Source organism: Sturnira hondurensis, unplaced genomic scaffold (genome assembly GCF_014824575.4).
Source record: "Sturnira hondurensis isolate 20B ecotype Veracruz unplaced genomic scaffold, ASM1482457v3 Scaffold0014384, whole genome shotgun sequence".
Lineage (NCBI taxonomy): Eukaryota > Metazoa > Chordata > Mammalia > Chiroptera > Phyllostomidae > Sturnira > Sturnira hondurensis.
In genome coordinates this window covers 17893317-17912026 of record NW_028087015.1, presented here as the reverse complement: position 1 = coordinate 17912026, position 18710 = coordinate 17893317, and the positions used below count along the sequence as shown (strand labels likewise).

Below are 18710 nucleotides of genomic sequence, written 5' to 3'. Positions count from 1 at the left end.
TTAAACTTTACCTGAAAGGTATGCAACTTTTTCCTTTAAAATTGGCAAAACATCCATAGCTTTCATTTCATCGTTTTTTCGAAACCCTGAAATACAGAAGAAAATAAAATTACTAGGTTGCTTGAGTGACGTTTAATTTCTTAACCGTTCTATCCGATGCCAACACAGCAGCTTTCTTCATACCCGTTAAATTGTCTCTAGAAATATGACCATTTGGAAACATTTGAATTCTGTGAAGGAAAGTCTCTGATCCCAGAGTGATCTGCCCGTGGACCCAAGGCTACTGTCCCAAGAAGGCTCTCGGCCATTTCTAAAATTTCAAAATCCAGTCCCCAAAAGACTAGATGTAAAATCAGCCTACATCATTTCAAAAATCTTCATTTTATCTTGCAGACAAATGCAAAAGATCTTCATTTTAATCTTGTGGACAAATGCAAATCCTGGCAGATAAAGCAGCAACATTGCTTTTAAACACTGCTACCTATAACACGCAAAAACCTCTAGGGGGAGCCCCATGCCTCATCCTAGCAGACTTCACTCTTTAAAAATAAACAGTGGCAGGCAGGACAGAAGAGATTATAAATAGCTGGGAACTGGCCACAGCTCCCGGTTGGCTCTGTCCTTCTAGGTTTTCTGGGTCATGCCCCCCTGGAGAAATGTCACTGGCTAATGTGATAAAATGGCCCAGTGCCACCTGCTTCCAAGGGTGGCCAAAGACCTCCCCTCACTGCAAACAAACTCTCTCCATGCCCCGCAATGTCTTAGAGGGCCAAGTGGAAATCTTGTGGAAAAGAAGCATGCAGCAGGCAAGTTGGGCCAAGCCGACATCCATCTAAGCAGAATGAATTCTTGCAGCCCAAACACGTCCAGCCAGCCCCATATGGGGGTTTGAGGTCCAAAATGCTCACACCCATGATAATGCCTCAGGATATTTGTCTTGGAGGTCTCTAACAGAGGCCATCTAGGTTGAGGGGTGCTGGCCATGCTCATCAAACCTAGTCACTATGGTTACTGGCAGAGCATGCTCTAGAACAAAATAAAAGACTGTCCTATTCCTATTTTCTTGTTTGTTCTTGCCAAAATAGTGTGCAGAACATCCCAGATGTAAGCTTGGTAACACAACCAATGCAAACACCTAGACCTGGAATGAGAAAGTAAACAAATGGAGCTTCCAGTTCAGGTCTGTCTGAGCGGCTCCTATTGGACCAGCCCTGCCACGCATTAAATCCTCAAACACAGCTCGGTCGAGGCACTGGAGAGTGACCAAAAGCAGGGAGAGACTTGGGAGAAGGAAATGACGTCAGGCACACTTCCCCTGTTAGGGCTTGAAGCCAGAGGGCAGCGCCCAGGCTAAATCACACAGAGCTGCTGAAACCAGAATCAGAGTGAGGCTCAGGGCCACCTCAGCAGCTAAAACTGGGAGGAGAAATTGTGGAGAGGGAAAGAGGGAGCCCGCAAATCGGAATACAAACTTGGACCACATCTCTGGCTCTCCCCTGAGCCTCACATGTGCAGCGCAAGCTCCAAGCGGCCTAAACTCTGAGCTAAGGATAAGAGAGGTGACCACGGTCGGAGCTGTTGCCCGCAGCAGAGGAGATGGAGTTTGCAGCCTGCGTCCAGCCATGTCAGTAGCCTGCTAAAGCAGCAAGCAAACAACAACAAGAGCGGCACCTCTGGGAGGAATGTAAAAGAACCCAATCTCTACAACATTATCATTCACAGAAGCAAAGAATGACTAAATTAATGGTGTGGTGGGGTTGTTTTAAAGTAAATCTTTTCTGTCCAGTATACAAGGATGGACAGTGACATCCACGGTCACCAGAGACTCTGCACAAGGATTGCAGTAAACAAATCTCGACGAGGACCCTGAGGTCCGAGAGCCTCAGGGGGACTACCTAGCTGGTCACGAAAGGGCTCGGCATGACCTACCCCTCCAGATCACTAGGCCATTTTGCTTTCCAGCTCACCATGCTCTGTGCTGGCAACCTACCAAGCTTGTAAAACAGTGGCTATTTATAAAAGGCAAAACAAGAGCCAAGAGGTCTGCAATTTCATCCTTAAGGTTCCTTCAAAACCTCTTGAATGGATGTAATCTAGTTCCAGCAATCCACTGCCAGCCATTGGGCAATTCATTGACTGAGTCTACAAGACTGATTACGTCCGATTCCTTCTGAGGTGGACACAAGTGACAGCAGGGCAAATGCAAAGAGGAGTCAGGTACCCTCAGGCCTCAAGGAGACGAGCTTCATACACCCCCAGAATCAGGCACAGTGTGAGAAGTACCCTGAGCAGCACAAAGTGCTAGGGGACCCAGGCAAATGTGGAAGCAGACCAAATGACAGAGATTCTAGGAAGGAGTAAGCCTTACCTGTAGATCCCAGCCTACAGGGATTTGAAAAGGATCCCCCATCTATTGCCACCAGATAAGAGAAGGTAGGCTTCTCACCCTTCCCGCGTAGCCCACGCTCACAGATGCCCTGGTCGGTCACAGCAATGCCCTCTGGAAGGGCCACCCCAAACTGCAGTCCTGGACTCCCAGACACCAGAAACAGGGGCCCCACTTGTGGGTCTGGCTCCCCTTCACATGACCCTCCAACCATGGGGTTAGGAGAATGTCCTAACCCCATGCTGGTACCTCAAAAGAGGACTGTGTTACTTCTAATAATCACAAGTAAGATTGACGATTCCTACTGACTCTCTGAACCACACCTATGTATTAATACCTCGATGGAGTGAATGATGGAAGTTACAGCTGCCACATGGCAGGCCACCCCGCAGGAAAAATATCATATTGATGTGAAAAGAAGGTGAAGAAAACAAAACTTAACAATGAAAACTGCAACTTTCTATGTCCTACTATAAGCCACAAATTCACTCCCATTATCTTCAGTTTTTTTAAACTGGGGTTACATTAGTCTATCCCCTGAATTTCTCCCCTAAAAACTCTCAGTCTTTCTAGAGGAGGAAAGGCACATGAATCAATGGCTAACTTGGTGTTGGAATGTGCTATACTCACATTGTGATGCATGTACCTGTGGAAGACTGAGGAAGTATGTGCACACACTGAAGCTAGATTAAAGCTAGACTTAATACACCATGTAACAATGTTCAATGAAAAGCAGCAAGAACTCAGCATTGAAATATCCTCACATCCAAAAGGCAGATTCTGTGCTAAACCCTGAAGAGCTACTTGTGAAAATTGAGTGTGACTATTTTAAAAAAATTACAAAGGAATGGCTTCTGTGCGATTCTGCTGAGTCGAGATCACACTACAGACACTGCTGTCTTCTTTTCTTCATGCGCCTAAGGACCTGGCCGTGGCTCCTAAACTTGTGGAACGGAGGGACACGCTCAGTGACTGCCCCTGGAAGCACACGCCTGTCCTCCCACACTCACGGAGAGGGGAAGGAGCAGCAAGTGCCCCCGTGGAGTGATACTTCTGAGACCACAGACCACATCTTCGTGCCACAGATCAGGAGTGAGTGGCAGTTTTACGTCCAAGTGTCACCAGGGGAGTTTGAAATTGGCAATGATAGGTGGAAACGGATACTACGAAGAGACTTCTGTTAGAAAATTAGAAGAGAAAGAGCAGGAAAAGAGCAACTTGAAAGGGGTAACTGGCCAAAGTCAGAGGACATTTAGTTATACTCATTTCTTGAATTACTGCATATACTTTTTAAATTACACAGAGCTTATATTGAAGTGTGCAGAAAGACAGATGGGGTTCTTGTTACAATTTAGAGTCCATTTTGCTACCTGAGACAAAGAAGCCAATGTGAGTTTGAATGAACTGCTAGCTTTGGGAGACAGAGAACACAGCCCAGACTGCAGGCAGCCCAGGATGACCCGCTGGGGCCTAAAAGGCACACATGCACCGAGTGCTGTTTCAAACCAAACATATAAGGAATCTGACCAGAGTGTTCATGTGGTAATGTCTGCTTTTACTCTAAGATCCTGAGATTACTATTCATTGAATACCATTCAGAGAAAAGGGTTTGAGTTAAAAATCAAATTTTATCATCACCGATATAAATGCAGATAGTGCTTGATGATTTCCTTTCTTCCTTCCAGTTTCAAATCAACACAAATAACGCTTTTTCCTAAAACAAGTGAATTTGAATATTTAGAGGTTTTAATATATTCATTTAAAGTCTCAACTCCAAGGTTCAGCATGGTATCACTTCCCAAAATTGATTCTGTAATCACCTTTTAAATTGCTATTTGGTACAGCATCATGTCACTCTCTGAAAAAATTTAAACTCTTCCCAAACTGTTCATTTGTCTTCAAATGATAAGCATCATGTTGCCCGTAAAGAAACAGTTTTTCCTCTCTCTTTCTCTAACTCGGCCTGCTGGCCAGAAGTCAGCTGTTTTGCTCCCTGGGGTACCCAGGACACCCAGGAGAGAGCCAGGTACAGTGTGCTCAGCAAACACGAGATGGCCAAATGCATGAATTAAACAAACAAACAAACATACTTCCCCAGCTCCTCATCCCTGAACCCCCCCATTCAAGCACCCCGATGTTCCTCAGCACTTTCTGTTTGAGGCTGTGAAACAGAAGCTCAGTGTTGTTCAGAGGTCACCCCTACAGTCTGATCTGTAAGACGGAAAACGAAGGGCTCTCCCTTAGGAGGAAATAGTCCACGAGTTATCGTTTAACAGTGGGAAGCCTTTTCACTGAGTCAATGGCCTGAAACTTCAACTAATACCTCGCTGTCAAATCAACTTTTCATTTTCATCCCGAGACTCTTCGGAGTGGGGACTCTGCAGAGAGGGCACTTTATTGCCATTGTTGACAAATACCCTTGAAGTGAGTCACTGCTGACAAGAACAGCTCACTTACTCGGTCACTTCCTCAAAAATGGAACAGCCCCACCCCGCCCCCCCTCCCGCCAAGGTTTTTTGTTTGTTTGTTTTTTTTAATTTAAGAAGAAGAGAAGCACCATGGAAATATGTTCACAATGAGTAAAAGCTATTATGTAGCCCATTATTCTGCAAGTTCTTTTTTTTCTTTTTACATTGTGGTTTAAAAATGTAAGAGGAAATAAATCAAGTGAATAAAAAAGTAAATCAAATTCTAAAAAATTAAACTAAACCACAGGTTAATTTTTAACCCAAATTTTCTCCCAGATATTAGTAATACCCAGCCATTTCCTGACTGTCTGAGCTGGACAGAATGAATGGTGCCTCATTCTGAACTGTCGGTCTGCCTCCCCCTCTGCTTCCCTGCTTAGAAGGCAATCCATGAGACCAGCTGTGCCCCTCATCCATTTCACAGACCCTGCCAGCTGTACGAATGGGAATGGAAAGTGAAAGAAACTGAAAAAAAATCTTACAAAAACACAGGTTGTAGCAGAAGTAAAAAAATGTTGATAAACAAAGCAGCATTTGGAAACAACAAAAAGATACATTAAAAAGTAAGCTGGAGGGTTACTGTCTGCACCAAGTCTTGGTGGTAATTTCCGAATTTACTCATTACTTTACCTAGGGGAAAAGCGGGCACCACGCACCCCAGAACACAAAGAACACGGTGATAAATCTCTGCATCGCCGGTGCCGCGCCTGCGCACGCACCAGTGGAGGTGACGTCACCCCTTCCAGGCAGAGGGTCCGCACTTCCGACTCCAGGGCCTTTCTCTGCAGGCGCCTGCAGAGTTAGTCACAGCTCACGGGGAGCGGCAGGCTCAGGGCACGACGCCGGGGCTAGTAAGGGGTTTAGCTGGGCAAGCGTTTAAACCGGTGTTGCTCAGGGAGGAAGTGCTGTAACTAGCCCAGAACCTCTACGAAAATGTTTAAGGGGGCAAAGACACCAGCTTATAAATCGAATGGTTTCAATGTCTTTTTTTACTAACATATAAAAAATGAAAACATAATGCAATGTTTGTTATTTTCACATAAACATAACTATACTCCACATGCACACAATAAAATGCATATAAAGTGAATTAAGTACTTATATAGCAAGAATAGGGACATGTGCACAGACCACCACACAGGAATGGGAATGGATTATGTGATGCAACACCATTATTTTTACTTAGAATCTTTATGGTTATAATAGCCGCCAGACTGGTTGATTTATTCCTCACAAAATTTGAGAAGCAATAGCCTGTAAAATCTCTTTAAGGAAAAAAAAGCAACATAAGTTTGATTGACTCAAGGTAGTTAAGGTATTTTAACTTACAGTAGCTCTGGTTTTTAATATCTTCACAAAACATAGGGGATGAACCAAAATAACCAAAAAGACCGTAACGAAAGAGTCTTAAAGTACATTTTAAGATAAATGAGATGATCTGTAGAATTTTTAACTTTTAATAATTTCATTATGTATTAACTATGCATTAGAAGTTAATTAAAAAGCATAACTCAAACCAACGGAAGGAAATAACTCAACAGCAAAAAAGCAGCATTCTAAAAGGGGGCGCTGCTATCTCCTGGTCTCATAAATCAAAACAGAATCAGGTGTCCAGATGTGCCATTCATCTCTGCATCCTCAGGGAGCAGCACAGGGCTAAGCACAGAGAAAACGCATCCTCGCGTTCGCCTGGTGCCAACAAAAGGAGGCATCCATCCATCTGCACCTGCGAAGCCTGGTGAGAGGTGCCTCTGGGGGGACCCTCACCACCCCATCCTAAAGTACACACACACACGTATGTGCACACATATGGTCCTGTGATGCTGGCCTACTCCAAAACAGATTTGCTTTACCTAAGAAGCAGCTTCTCAGGAAAGCTGTTTAGAAACTTAATTGGCATCAAATGAACCACTGAGATATAAATGATACAATCGTATCAAATGATCTGATTGCTAGCAAACCAACCGAGGTCCACTGCTGAAAGAAATCTTGTTAATCATTATCTCAACCATTTCATACAGGCCAGCACCCTCATCCTCTATCAGATATGAAAATAAAAAATTCTAATGTCCACATGTCATGCAATGCAGATCACAACTGTATTCTGTAAAACTAAAGCTACAAATCTTTTCCTTTATACAGATACATTCTGTGTTACAGAATATACATAGTTCTGTGATGCAGGTACTCGGTATGGAAACACAACAACCAGAGGGACTGGAATAGGAGATGTCCTAGAAAATATAAAAATTTGGGGGCGGGGGCGGGGGGGGGGGACAATTATGGTGGGGGTTGACTGCCTAGCTGGAAACTGTCATCACTAGAAAGACATCATGAAGAAGAGGGCACCTGCATGCATACAGCACAGCCATTTCCACCCAAATATCTAACCCTGCATGCACCCTTATCCCGCTAAACGTGCTCCCCACCATGTGGGTCCCAGCACATTACCTGGCCCCACAAGCCATCCACCCCACAGCCAAACCAGGAACCTGGGTTTCTCCCTGCCCTCCGCTCTCCCACGTACTCCTGCAGACTCTATGATTTAACTGGCACGTCCTGTCTGCTTGCACCCCTGGCCAGCACCTCCCCTGTGTGGGTTACTCTAGCAATCTCCTAATGGCCATTCATTTGTGAGTCCCGCTGATCCATTTGGCCACTCCCCTAACACACATCCGGGTCTTGGCGGTGTAGCTCAGTTGTGGTTGGGTATCATCTTGTGAACCAAAGAGTCACAGGTTCAATTCCTGGGCAGGGCAAACACCTGGGTTGTGGGTTCAGTCCCCAGTCAGGATGCATGCATGCATGAGGCAACAAATAGATGTTACTCTCTCACATTGATGTTTCTCTCCCTCTCTTCCTCCTTCCCTTCCTCTCTTTCTAGAATCAGTAAGAGAAAAATAAACATATATCTCCCACCATTTTACTACCCTAAAATTCTTCAAATAAAGCCCAGACCCCCTGACATGGCAAAAAGTCCCTCCTGATCTGATGTCTGCTCACCTCGGCAGCCTCATTAGTTCCCCATTCATTACCCTCCACACACCCACGCCAGGAATTCCAATCACTGGCAGGTAACACACACCCTCGCATCTAAAACACCCTCTCACCTCCCTAGATGCACATGTCGCACACACTCTTCACTTTCACAACTCCTCCTGGAAGTCTCAAAGACTCGTCCCTTCTGTGGCACCCCCGCTGCTGGATCAGATCCCTCATCCTGGTTTTATAAGAAACACAAGGAAATGGGAACGGCACCCCAAACCCTTCTCCCACTGCACCGTGATGGTCTGAATGCATGCCAGTGCCCTCTCTTTGGAAGGCACGTCCCTAGAGGGAAGGGGCCGTCCGATGTCTAACATACGGTGCCAGCGGCTGCACAGCACACTGGCTCACCGTCAGAGCGCCAACCCTGGCTCGTGAAACCTTCCAGGACATGTGCTTGGAGCAGTTGGAAATTTTAAGTGGCCCTGGCTGGCGTGGTTCAGTGAATTCAGTGCTGGCCTGCGAACTGAAAAGTCACTGGTTCAATTCCCGGTCAGGGTGCACATCTGGGTTGCAGGACAGGTCCCCAGTTGGGGGTGTGCCAGAGGTTGATGTATCTCTCGCACATCAACGTTTCTCTCCCTCTCTTTCTCCCTCCCTTCCTCTCTAAAAATAAACAAATAAAATCTTTAAAAAATTTTAAGTGGAAGNAGAGGGAAGGGGCCGTCCGATGTCTAATATACGGTGCCAGCGGCTGCACAGCACACTGGCTCACCGTCAGAGCACCAACCCTGGCTCGTGAAACCTTCCAGGACATGTGCTTGGAGCAGTTGGAAATTTTAAGTGGCCCTGGCTGGCGTGGTTCAGTGAATTCAGTGCTGGCCTGAGAACTGAAAAGTCACTGGTTCAATTCCCGGTCAGGGTGCACATCTGGGTTGCAGGACAGGTCCCCAGTTGGGGGTGTGCCAGAGGTTGATGTATCTCTCGCACATCAACGTTTCTCTCCCTCTCTTTCTCCCTCCCTTCCTCTCTAAAAATAAACAAATAAAATCTTTAAAAATTTTTAAGTGGAAGTCTCCAACCTGGAGTTCTGTGTGAAGTGTCCATCTAATCACAGTTAATAACAGCTCAAAACAGTCAACCAGCCGTACACACTCATTTTGAGGAGGCAAAGGTGACTGCGGGCTGCTCTGTCTAGAACCTTCAGTGACCAGTACATAAAATTACATTCACGTATTTTTATCTACATCTGAAAATAGGAAATGTTGCCTTGAGGGTATTTACAATGTAAGTAAAGTTATCTTCCTACCCCAGACACCCCCCGAAATATCTAATTAACTATGGAAAGGGCCCTGATGGGAAGAGGAGGCTGTGCTTGGGGAGAGGAGCGTCTGGTGGCTTCTCGCTGCACCTCCTCCTCCACCGAGAGGAATGAATGCAGAAGCCCCTTTCAACGCAAGGGCTGAGAAGCTATTTCCATTTGGACTGAATTCCAACATAATCTCACTAGAAAGATGTATCTTTAATATCAACAAAAAACTGGCAGGACTTTCTACCAGCCAGTCCTTCAGTGAGGCTTAGAATTGGTGTTTTTAATCACGTGGCACTCGAGGAGGACGGACTGACATCTGGTCTCTCTCAAGCCCTAGAGGTTTCCCCCTAAACGGGATGTCCCTGATTTTAAGAAGCTTACAATCGAAAACAAAATAAAATGTTTGGGAGACCAGCAGTGGTGCTAACAGATGTACATGCAACAAGCAAAGTCTGATGGACAAATAAATGTCTTGCAAATACGTGTACTGTTATTTATGTATGTAAATGCAGACAAAAACGTAGGCATTGCTGAATTAGGCAAATTCATCTAAAAGTAGTACCTTTGTCACTGAAATCTTGTGTAACACAAGCACTAAGATTAAGTGCCATTGTGAAAGAGTTGGAAAATCCTCGCTGCAGAGGTTACAGCCACAAAGCACTGGGATGTTCTCATCATGGAAACCCACTTGGTAACTGACATGTGGCTGCTGTGCCGAAGTCGTGCAGTTAACCTATTGCACTTTGACAGTTTTCTGCGCGTTTTCCTGAGTTACCAGAAATACGCTGTGTGACATGTATGCTGTCCAGGACACAAGCAGGAGCAAGCTCAGCCCCATCCTCCAGGGTTTGTTGGCCAGAAGACAGAGCCCAGAACAGGACGAGACTCCTAGGAGAAGCGACTCTGCCACGGCTAAGCAAGGGCAACAATGACAGAAACTTTGCTTTGTAACTTGTTTGTTTCGGGGTTGAATGCCGGGTGCAGCCTGCAGTTGAGTTGCAGTTTTCGTCCAGAACCTCTACTGAGCCTGACAAGATCTGACTGCTCCACAAGTATGTTAGCCCCAAGGCAGAGCTGCTGGGGAGGGCCACCTGACTTTGGTCACAGGTAATGTGACCTGTTTTAAGATTATACCAATGAGGGCAACCTCAGCCTTTAGGACTCACCGCTTGTTAAGGGGAAAGCAACCTCTTTTGCTCCTGCTAACTCAGGTTGCTGGTGTCCCGCCCACCTTACCCTCATTTCCCAGCAGAGGGAAAACATTCTAGTAAATGGGGCCCTATCACTCACCTTCCTACTGAGTTCCTAATAAGAAATTTAAGAAACTACAAAAAAGGGTTGAGGAGAGTAATGCACCTGCTAATGTGAAAAACAAAGAGAAATTCGTCCACCCTCTCTCTATCTCGTCTGTCACCTCAAACAGTAGGTGTTGCACCCATACAGTAGGTTTTAAAAATTCTGGTTACAAAGGTGCTTATTTAAGGCAAATAATTTAGATATACAGATGGGAAAACAAATTTCTATATAAAAATGGATTTAATGTGAATTGACTCACTAGCACTTGGTATTTTTATGCACTTTCATTGATGAGGAGAAAAAGATGCAAATTCACAAGGTGAGGGGACAGAAGTGGCCCAGAGGGCAGGAACCATCTGGGAGGGGGACAGGAAGCTAACAGGGAAGGAAATCCCTGCTGGGGATCTGCTGACCTTGAGCAGAAAACCAGCCCACAGGGCCTCCACCCTTGATTCAAGGTCCAGGAGGGAGCTCAGTGTGCAGAAGCCATCACAGGCTGCGGAGTGTACACTCGGGCGAGGCTGCGACCCTCACCAGAGGCAGAGCCGTTTGAGCTGTGTGGCTGACCACATAACGCACCATCCCATCTGGAACAGTGCTGATGCCAGAGGCTGAGATTGACAGGTGTCGATTGGGCCTCCTGCTTGCCATGGGGTCCCTGCCATAAACAGCCCTGGGAGGAGGAAGGAAAAGGGGAGGGAGGGAGAGGTCAAACTCTCCAGCAAGTTGACTTCTGCAGACTTGGGCCCTGCAATGCCCAAGGTGAGTGCCTGAGAGCCAAAGTTCTATTCTGAATCTGTTTTCCTTTCTTCAATCCCCTAATTGCTAAGTCTTACCTACCAGGAATCCCAGGGACCACTCTTTCCCCAATTAGCTCAGTATAGAAATGCAAATGGCACTGCAATAAGGATGTGCAAAATAAGGTGTGTGGTACTCACTCTCCAGTTCCCTCACCTGCGGGACTTCCACAGCATCTGCACAGAGATCTAAATCCGCCTGTGAGCCAAGTGTATGTGACACGCAGGAGATGACACAGGGTTACAAGCAACTTCCTTCCAAGGGAGACTGGACACAGACACAAGAGGTGTGGAGAGGAATTCACACCTCACTCCAACAGCATTACGCTCAACAGACATCACCTGAGAGCAACAGTGCCCTGACTCAAAACTGAAGTCTCCGTCCAGGTACAAGTGCGTCTAGTGCGTAGCCAGGGCTGGCTCGAACTCCCTGCACCCCCCACTGCCAGTGAGGAAACCAGGATGGGCTCTGAGAACCGACTAACCAACAGCACCTAGAACATGAGAATGATCATGACCACATCTGAGGAAGCAGCTTATTCCTAGATGTGTGTATTTGGTGAGTGCTTTAAATAAATGAATTTGGGGCAATTTTGCCCATTTACTTACAATTACTACATTCTATAAGGAGATACATCTTGACTCAAAAAAAAATAGAATTGAGACATGTAGTTACTGTCAAAGCCACAGAAAAAAATTCTTATTTTTTAAAAATCACAGTCCTAATAGATTAACCTTGGCAATTTCCTTCTTCTGGGACTGACTATGAATAATTTGAGGAATGAAAAGACGATTAGAAATCAGAGCACTCATCTGCCTGCCAGTGGTCAGCGGTTTACCCAGAGCCCTGGCCCCACTCTCGCCCAGGGCCACCCCACTTGCCCCTGAGCATTCTTGAGGTCCTTCTACCCTGTTCCCATCTATGGCAAGGGGCGAATCAGGACACGCCTGATTAGGAATGGCAGATGAGAAAAAAGTCACCTGAAGGGAATACATTTTTTGGAAGAGATCCTACAACCTCCCACTAAAACAGTGGCAACCAACACTTTAATAACCCCAGAAGTGCTTCCTCTCTGAGACCTTTTTACCGCACGCCTCTCAGTTGTCAGAAGGCCTTCTTCCACTGTGTACAAAGTCCTCTCCTGCGTTGAAGGGGGCGGGGGAAGGGATCACAGCCCTGCTATTACTGGCAGCATCTCCAGCCAGGACCTGAGCTTGCTCTCGACCCCTGGATCCGGTGGATATGCCAGGATGAGCTGGTGTGTCACCCAGAAGGAAAAGGGCAGCTGGCTCCCAGGTCCAGGCCCTCCACCCGCACATACTCTGTGCCCAGGGCGTCTTTAACTCCAGGAGGAGGTCGCACTCTACCTGTAAGCTATCTCGCTCAGGCCTGAGGCCAGAAGGCACAAACAGGCCACACTCCCCCCCCCCCCCCCCCCCCCACCATCTTCCACTTTTGACTCTGTCTTCGGTGGACAATGGTCTCTCATTTTAATAGACGGACAAGAGCAAACAGGGTTCCCCGCTCCGACTGGACACGTAGTAGACACTGAAACGAACAGCTGCCCGGGCTGTTCAAAAAGATGCTGGCCTTTGCACTCACACTGCCCCAGCTGCCCCACCCTCAGCCCCTCTGGTGAAGGCAGAACTCATTTGCAAAGAAGTTTGTAAAGTGGTGAAAACCACACTGTGTTCCTTCTTCGGTCCTTGTGGAAGCAGGCCCAGATGGCCCTGTGGGAGCTTCCCGCCGTGACATCAGTCATCCTGCAATGAATGGCACCACCTCAAACCTCAAAGCAGAGGACAGGTGGGCACTATCACAGTGAATAGTCTCAGAGCCCTGATGGGTTTAAGTATTCAATTATTCACTTCATGGTAAAACAAAAAGGCTCTTCAATCAATTTTTCTAATTCTTTCAGCTACTAAAAGGGAAGCCCAAGCAAAAGAGGCCCCAGACTTAGAAGCGAGCACACCGTCTGCACAGAGTCGGGTTGTGAGAATCTCGTGCACACATCGGGACCGCCCTCCTGTTTAAGAACCACTGCCAGGACCCCAGAAGCCTTCTCCACACCCAGCCTGATGGTTCCCACCTCCTGGGGGCAGACCTAAACCAGTGGGTTGACTTTCAGGATAAACACTTCCCTGCTTTTCTTTATAATTTTGCCATTTACCAAATCAACTGGCACACATATTCTTTTGCTTATCTTTGAGCCACACAGGAACATAATCATACTACATGCATTCTCTTTAGACTTATCTCGGTGTGGACAGTTAATCTACAGTGACATGCATGCTGAGCTATATTTAATGCTCTGTTCTAAGCATTCTAAGCACAAGCTCATTGCAGTCGTGTTAACAGACATTTGCTCTGCCTCCTGTTTTTGCTGTTGCAAGCGATGCTGCCACGAACGGCCCTGCCGCAAACCCGAGAACACACTGCCAGTGCCCGTCTAGGCCTGGGGACAGGCAAGGGTCCGTGGAGGCACCGTGGGTCCGAGTCTACGTGCCTCTCCAAGTCTACGAGGTGACGCCAAACGGGCTTCCCAGATGACAGTACTCTACACCCTCTGCAGAGGATGTACTTACACGGCTTGTCAGACGAGTCGTGTATTTTTTCAAAGGAGGCAACTGTTGGGTCGATTTTACCAAAATGAGTTGAAGAAAACAAAAACAAGCAGATTAAGGGGCAAGAGGTTAGTTTAAAATCAAGTTGGGCTTCTAACCTCTCCAAGCTAACAGAACAATAAACTAGATTTTCACATTTCACCCTGAAACTCTGACACTGAAAGAACAGGATACCCCAGATGTTTCCCCTTCTATTTCCACCTCAACTGAGCTCCCCTAAGAGTTCCTCCCATTTAAAACTCCTCAGGAGCCGCTGCCAAAAAGGAACTGCTCCCTGAGAGCTGCAGAGAAACTCCACCTCTGACCTCCAAAAGGCCTGCGTTCCACAACTTTGTTAGTAAGTTCATGGTTACTCGATTTCAGGAAAGGATTTCCCCAAAGACTTAATGATATAGGTTAGTCTTGGGGTGTCAGGGGTTCCCACAAGAGCTTATTTGATACACAATGACTCAGCCACGCAACCGGCACCACACGGAGCAGAAACGGGGGGGGGGGGGGAGGGAGGGGGAGGAGGGGGGAGGAGGAGGGGAGGGGGAGGAGGGGGAGGAGGGGGAGGAGGGGGAGGAGGAGGAGGAGGGGGAGGAGGAGAGACCAAAAATGCAAACCTTCCTGCCTTCTCCAGGAGGATGGAGCCTAGGCACGGCAGGAACAGGGCTCCTGCCTTCACCCCCTCCTCCTACCTGCTGAGTCCCCCTCCCCAGGCACCCCACCCTCCTGCCTACAGACTGCTAACACTCTGAGAAGATCGCAAAGGCTTTGGTCTCAAGACCCCTTTACACGCTTAAAACTGAGTATGCCAAAGAGCTTTACTTTCTGTTCGCTCTTCCCGTCATCTATTCATTCTGTCCATATAAGATCTAGATACCTAATACGTATACCTACCATATTAAAATTAAAACTGAAATAGTTTAAAAGATTGATTTCTTTAAAAATAATACTGCATTAAACCCATTACATGTTAACAATAATACTTTCTATTTAAAATATCGGTATTTTCCAGAGTAATCAGGAAGAAGGCTGGTGCTGCTTTACACTTTTGAGACCGGCTTCGATCGTGATTGCACATCCGCCCCGCCCTCAATCTGCTGTGACGTCACGAGCCACACGGCCACGGGAGCACATCGCTCTACACCTGGGGGAGAATGACTGCAACGGAGAGCTGAGACTACAGAGCAGGTTCTTGAATAACATGAAGTGTGTTCAACATGGTTTCATTATAAAGTTGAGGAGATGCCTTAGTTAGCCCCTGTTTATGTCCATTAGCCTGTGATAAAATTGGTTTCGTTACATGTTGTCTCACTTGAAGTCCCAGAACCTATGGACATTCAGTGAGGACTTACTGTATTTGCCCACAGTGAAAAGAGCTTTAACTCAGAGATCTCTGAAAGGTTCCTTGGGGCGCCCGAGGGATCCCGGAACCACACTGAGAACCACTGCCCTAAAGCGATGTCCCTCAAATGCCTTTGCTCAACAATCTCGCCACCAAAGAATTTTACTGTGTGCCGCCAATCATGTCATAAATGCACTAGCATGCTCGTATATTACACAACCCCAAGTAGACATTTGAAAGTCATAAGGTATAAATAAACATCTGTAAAACGCTTCTGGCGTTTTCTTCCACACCCAGGAGGCCGTGGCGCTCACCCCCTCTGGTGAACGCGGAGCTCCCGGCCTCCCTGGAAGGAGCATTGCCTGTCCTTCAGCAGCGTTCCTCTGGGCGCCACAGGAGAGCCAGAGAAATGACAGGGCCATGCGCATGGGGGACACGAAGTCCTGCTGAAATAGAGGGCGTTTCCTTGGCCAAATAAACAGCTACCTGTTTGAAGCCAGGCTCCCCAGTCAGGGCAACCTGGGTGCTGTGTATGGCTGAACCCCAAGCCCAGGAGCCCTGAGTGTTTGGGCTGGTCCTACAGGAGAGTGCCCAGGGCTCAGCTGCCCTGCTCTGCACCTGTTCTTCACCCCCCCACCCCCCATCTCCACGAGCCTGGTGGAGGCGAGGAGGGATGAACACAGCCCAGTGCAGAACCTCGCCCCTCTGCCCCTCTGCCCCTCCACAGGGCACTACAGGGACCACGCCTTCTGGTTTACAAACAAAACAAAGTAAAAGCCTTCACTGGTTCACATACAGGCCACCCCATCTAAGCAGAGAAATTCAGATCTCGAAAGGACAGTTTAAAGGAATGTTCGAGGAATGGTTTAATTCCTTTCTGGAGCTACCGGTCATCTTTTGTTGTTCCTACAAGAGGTGGCAACAGAAAATGTAGGGTGTCCCTTGAGAGCCGCGCCTTGGAACAGGCCCCACGACAAGAACAGGTGAGTCCCTCAGCGGCACAGGAGAGGCCACCTGAAGAATGCAACCTGTGGCAGGCTGAGGATGAATACATAAATAGGTTTCCATCAGGCAGAGCAGGTGGACCAAGGCCAGGCCACCCAGTGAGGCGGCCAGGCTCCGCCTTGAGCAGGATCAGGAGGGATGGGGAGCAAAGAGTAGATGGAGAATGACCACAAACGGAAACACAATTAGCTCTGTCCACTGACAGAATGGAAGAGCAACAGCCCAGACATACTGAAAATGTCTCCAAAGAGTCTCGCACAAAAGATGCCTAATTTTTAATGAGACGAAATCTTAACATAAAATTACCACAACTGAGTCTTCAGCCAGAAAGTGACCTTTTCCTTTTGTAAACAAGTATAAACAAAGCCAAACTGGTATTTATTTTTATTTCAGTGTCTTATCTGACAAGATCTGGTTAAAGCTAAAAATACTATAGCTTGGGAAGGACATCTTTGAAAGGGCGGCTCCTTCAGAAGCCTCTGCTAAGGCTTCCCTGCCCTCTCACAGGCTGGCCAAGTGCGGTCAAGGCCAGGTGAACCATCCCCATAAGTACATGACGTCTCCAGGGAACAGAGGCTCCCGCCACTGTGGCTGCTCCCAAATGCCCTGGTTTCCTCAAGTCCTTGACCTGAGCTCACCCTCTCACCCAATGGGCAGCTCTTACTTCACCAAGAAAAGCCAGGCTGTAAAATACCAACTAGGTCACTGTATTTCTCCCTTCCACATACGAACAGCTCTACTGCTGACTCCCCTTCCGATTTTAGAGAAGAAACAGACACGGTCCTTCCTTGAATAATCTCCCTCTGATCCCGTGGCTTCTGTTGGCACCTGCTTCATCTCCTAATGAGGCCGCTCCGAGCCCTCACCTCTCACCCCTGCAGATGGACTCCAGGCCCCAGCCATCCACCGCAGGGACAGCCCCTACCTCCCAGGCCGCCGGGTGCCTCAGAGGGGAGACAGCAGGAGAGCACCCGCATGTGCACTTGATACTGGACGGGCCCCACACCTCGGTTCCGTGCCGTCCAGTCCAGAGCCTGCAGTGTCCTCAGGGAGTGGGCGCAGCCATCCCAGCCTGGGGTGCAGCGAGGCCACAGGTGGCCATGCGGACGATGCAGCCCAGAGTTCCTCTCAATCTCCCACCACCTCGGACTGGAAGTTCTCCAAATGAGTGTGCCCTCAGAGCCAGGGGTGAGGCACTGCGGTTTTCACCGGCACTGGAGTTAAGCACTGCCGCTCTGTGTGCAGCCCATAAAAGCTGATCAAAACTAGTGCCGTCAGAGCCTCACGGAAAAGTCCCCAAAGGCACGGGGCCCCCTTGACCACAGAAACCTCGTGAGTCCTTAAATATCAGAGGTCACAGCACCTGACCACGGCAATGACATCACCCAGAAAGCCAGGCACAGAGTTCAGAGCTGACTGGATGTCAGTAAGCCTCTGTGGCTGGGGACTCACAACACTCCCAGGGGCTCTTAACAACTGGCAACAGAATTACCAAGGTCATTCGAGGAGAGGAAAGACTCCACACCTAATCTTTTCTTTAAAGAAAAAAAGCCACTGGGATCAAATGCAAGCGCTCCCCTAGCCCGGCTCTGTCTTCCGAGTGGCACGGCAGCCCCAGAGCAGCCCACGTCCCCACCTGCCATTCCCTCCCTGCAATGGTGGGCTGCAGAAGCTGTTGGTGAATCTAATGAGCAAACGCAGGAGAGTGTTTCACCCAGAGCTGAACAAATAAGGGCGCAGTCCACTGTAGCACTTACGTAGCTGCTGCTGCCCTAAGTCAACAGGATGGAGTGACGACCACAGAGGAAGGACAGCCAAAAGGCAGCCCATGTGGTTAAAAAAGGATGTGCTTCTCCACGCAAGCTGCTGACCGTGGTTGTCTTCCTCCTGTTCACTGCATTTGTGTGCAGGCTCAGGCGCACTGCTGTCAGAGCTCACGAGAACACAGTGGGAGAAAGGGAAAAGCCCACGCTGTGAGCATGTTACCCTCTAATAAATAGGCAAGTGGTTGCTAATGGCAACAGAGCCTCCCTCCCCCAATTTTAAATCTGTGCACACACACAGTCTCCATGGCTCTCTACAGCATGCTACTCTGGTCATGCTTCTGTAAAAAAGTCACCCACAGAGCATGAAGGCACACACATGTGTAAACAGGTGTATGCACAGCCTTGTGAGGAGGCGTGAGGCACTGCCAGAGGAACGCGATTTTAATTCCAAGCACACAGCCGTTCCAAGCTGATAAAGCACAGGCAGCGCAGAGGTATCCGTGTGAAGACAGTGACGGCATGCTCTTGCCACGTGGCTGCAGTGAAAAAGATTACATCATCCCCTTTGTGCAGAGATGAGCTGCAAAGAAGCAACTGCTAACTGGTATAGGCGCCACACGGGGCTGTGCTACAGTCAGCTGCAGTTCCTGTGAGTGACAGTCGCCCTTATTTCTCCTTTGTGTCAAAAATAAAGCATGCCCCAAAGATGATCCAATCAAGCAGCGTAGATTCTCTAACAG

At 47.9% G+C, this 18710-nt stretch overlaps 1 protein-coding gene across 6 annotated transcripts in view; it reads right to left on the bottom strand.

Annotated features, from left to right (window-relative positions):
• The window catches only part of TRIO (trio Rho guanine nucleotide exchange factor), a 328151-nt gene that overhangs the window by 214754 nt on the left and 94687 nt on the right, over positions 1–18710 (bottom strand). For all 6 annotated transcript variants that reach the window (XM_037063022.1, XM_037063020.1, XM_037063018.1 and 3 more), the window contains exon 2: positions 12–86. In XM_037063022.1, coding sequence (XP_036918917.1) covers positions 12–86 — 75 coding nt within the window. The remainder of the gene's footprint in view (positions 1–11; positions 87–18710) is intronic.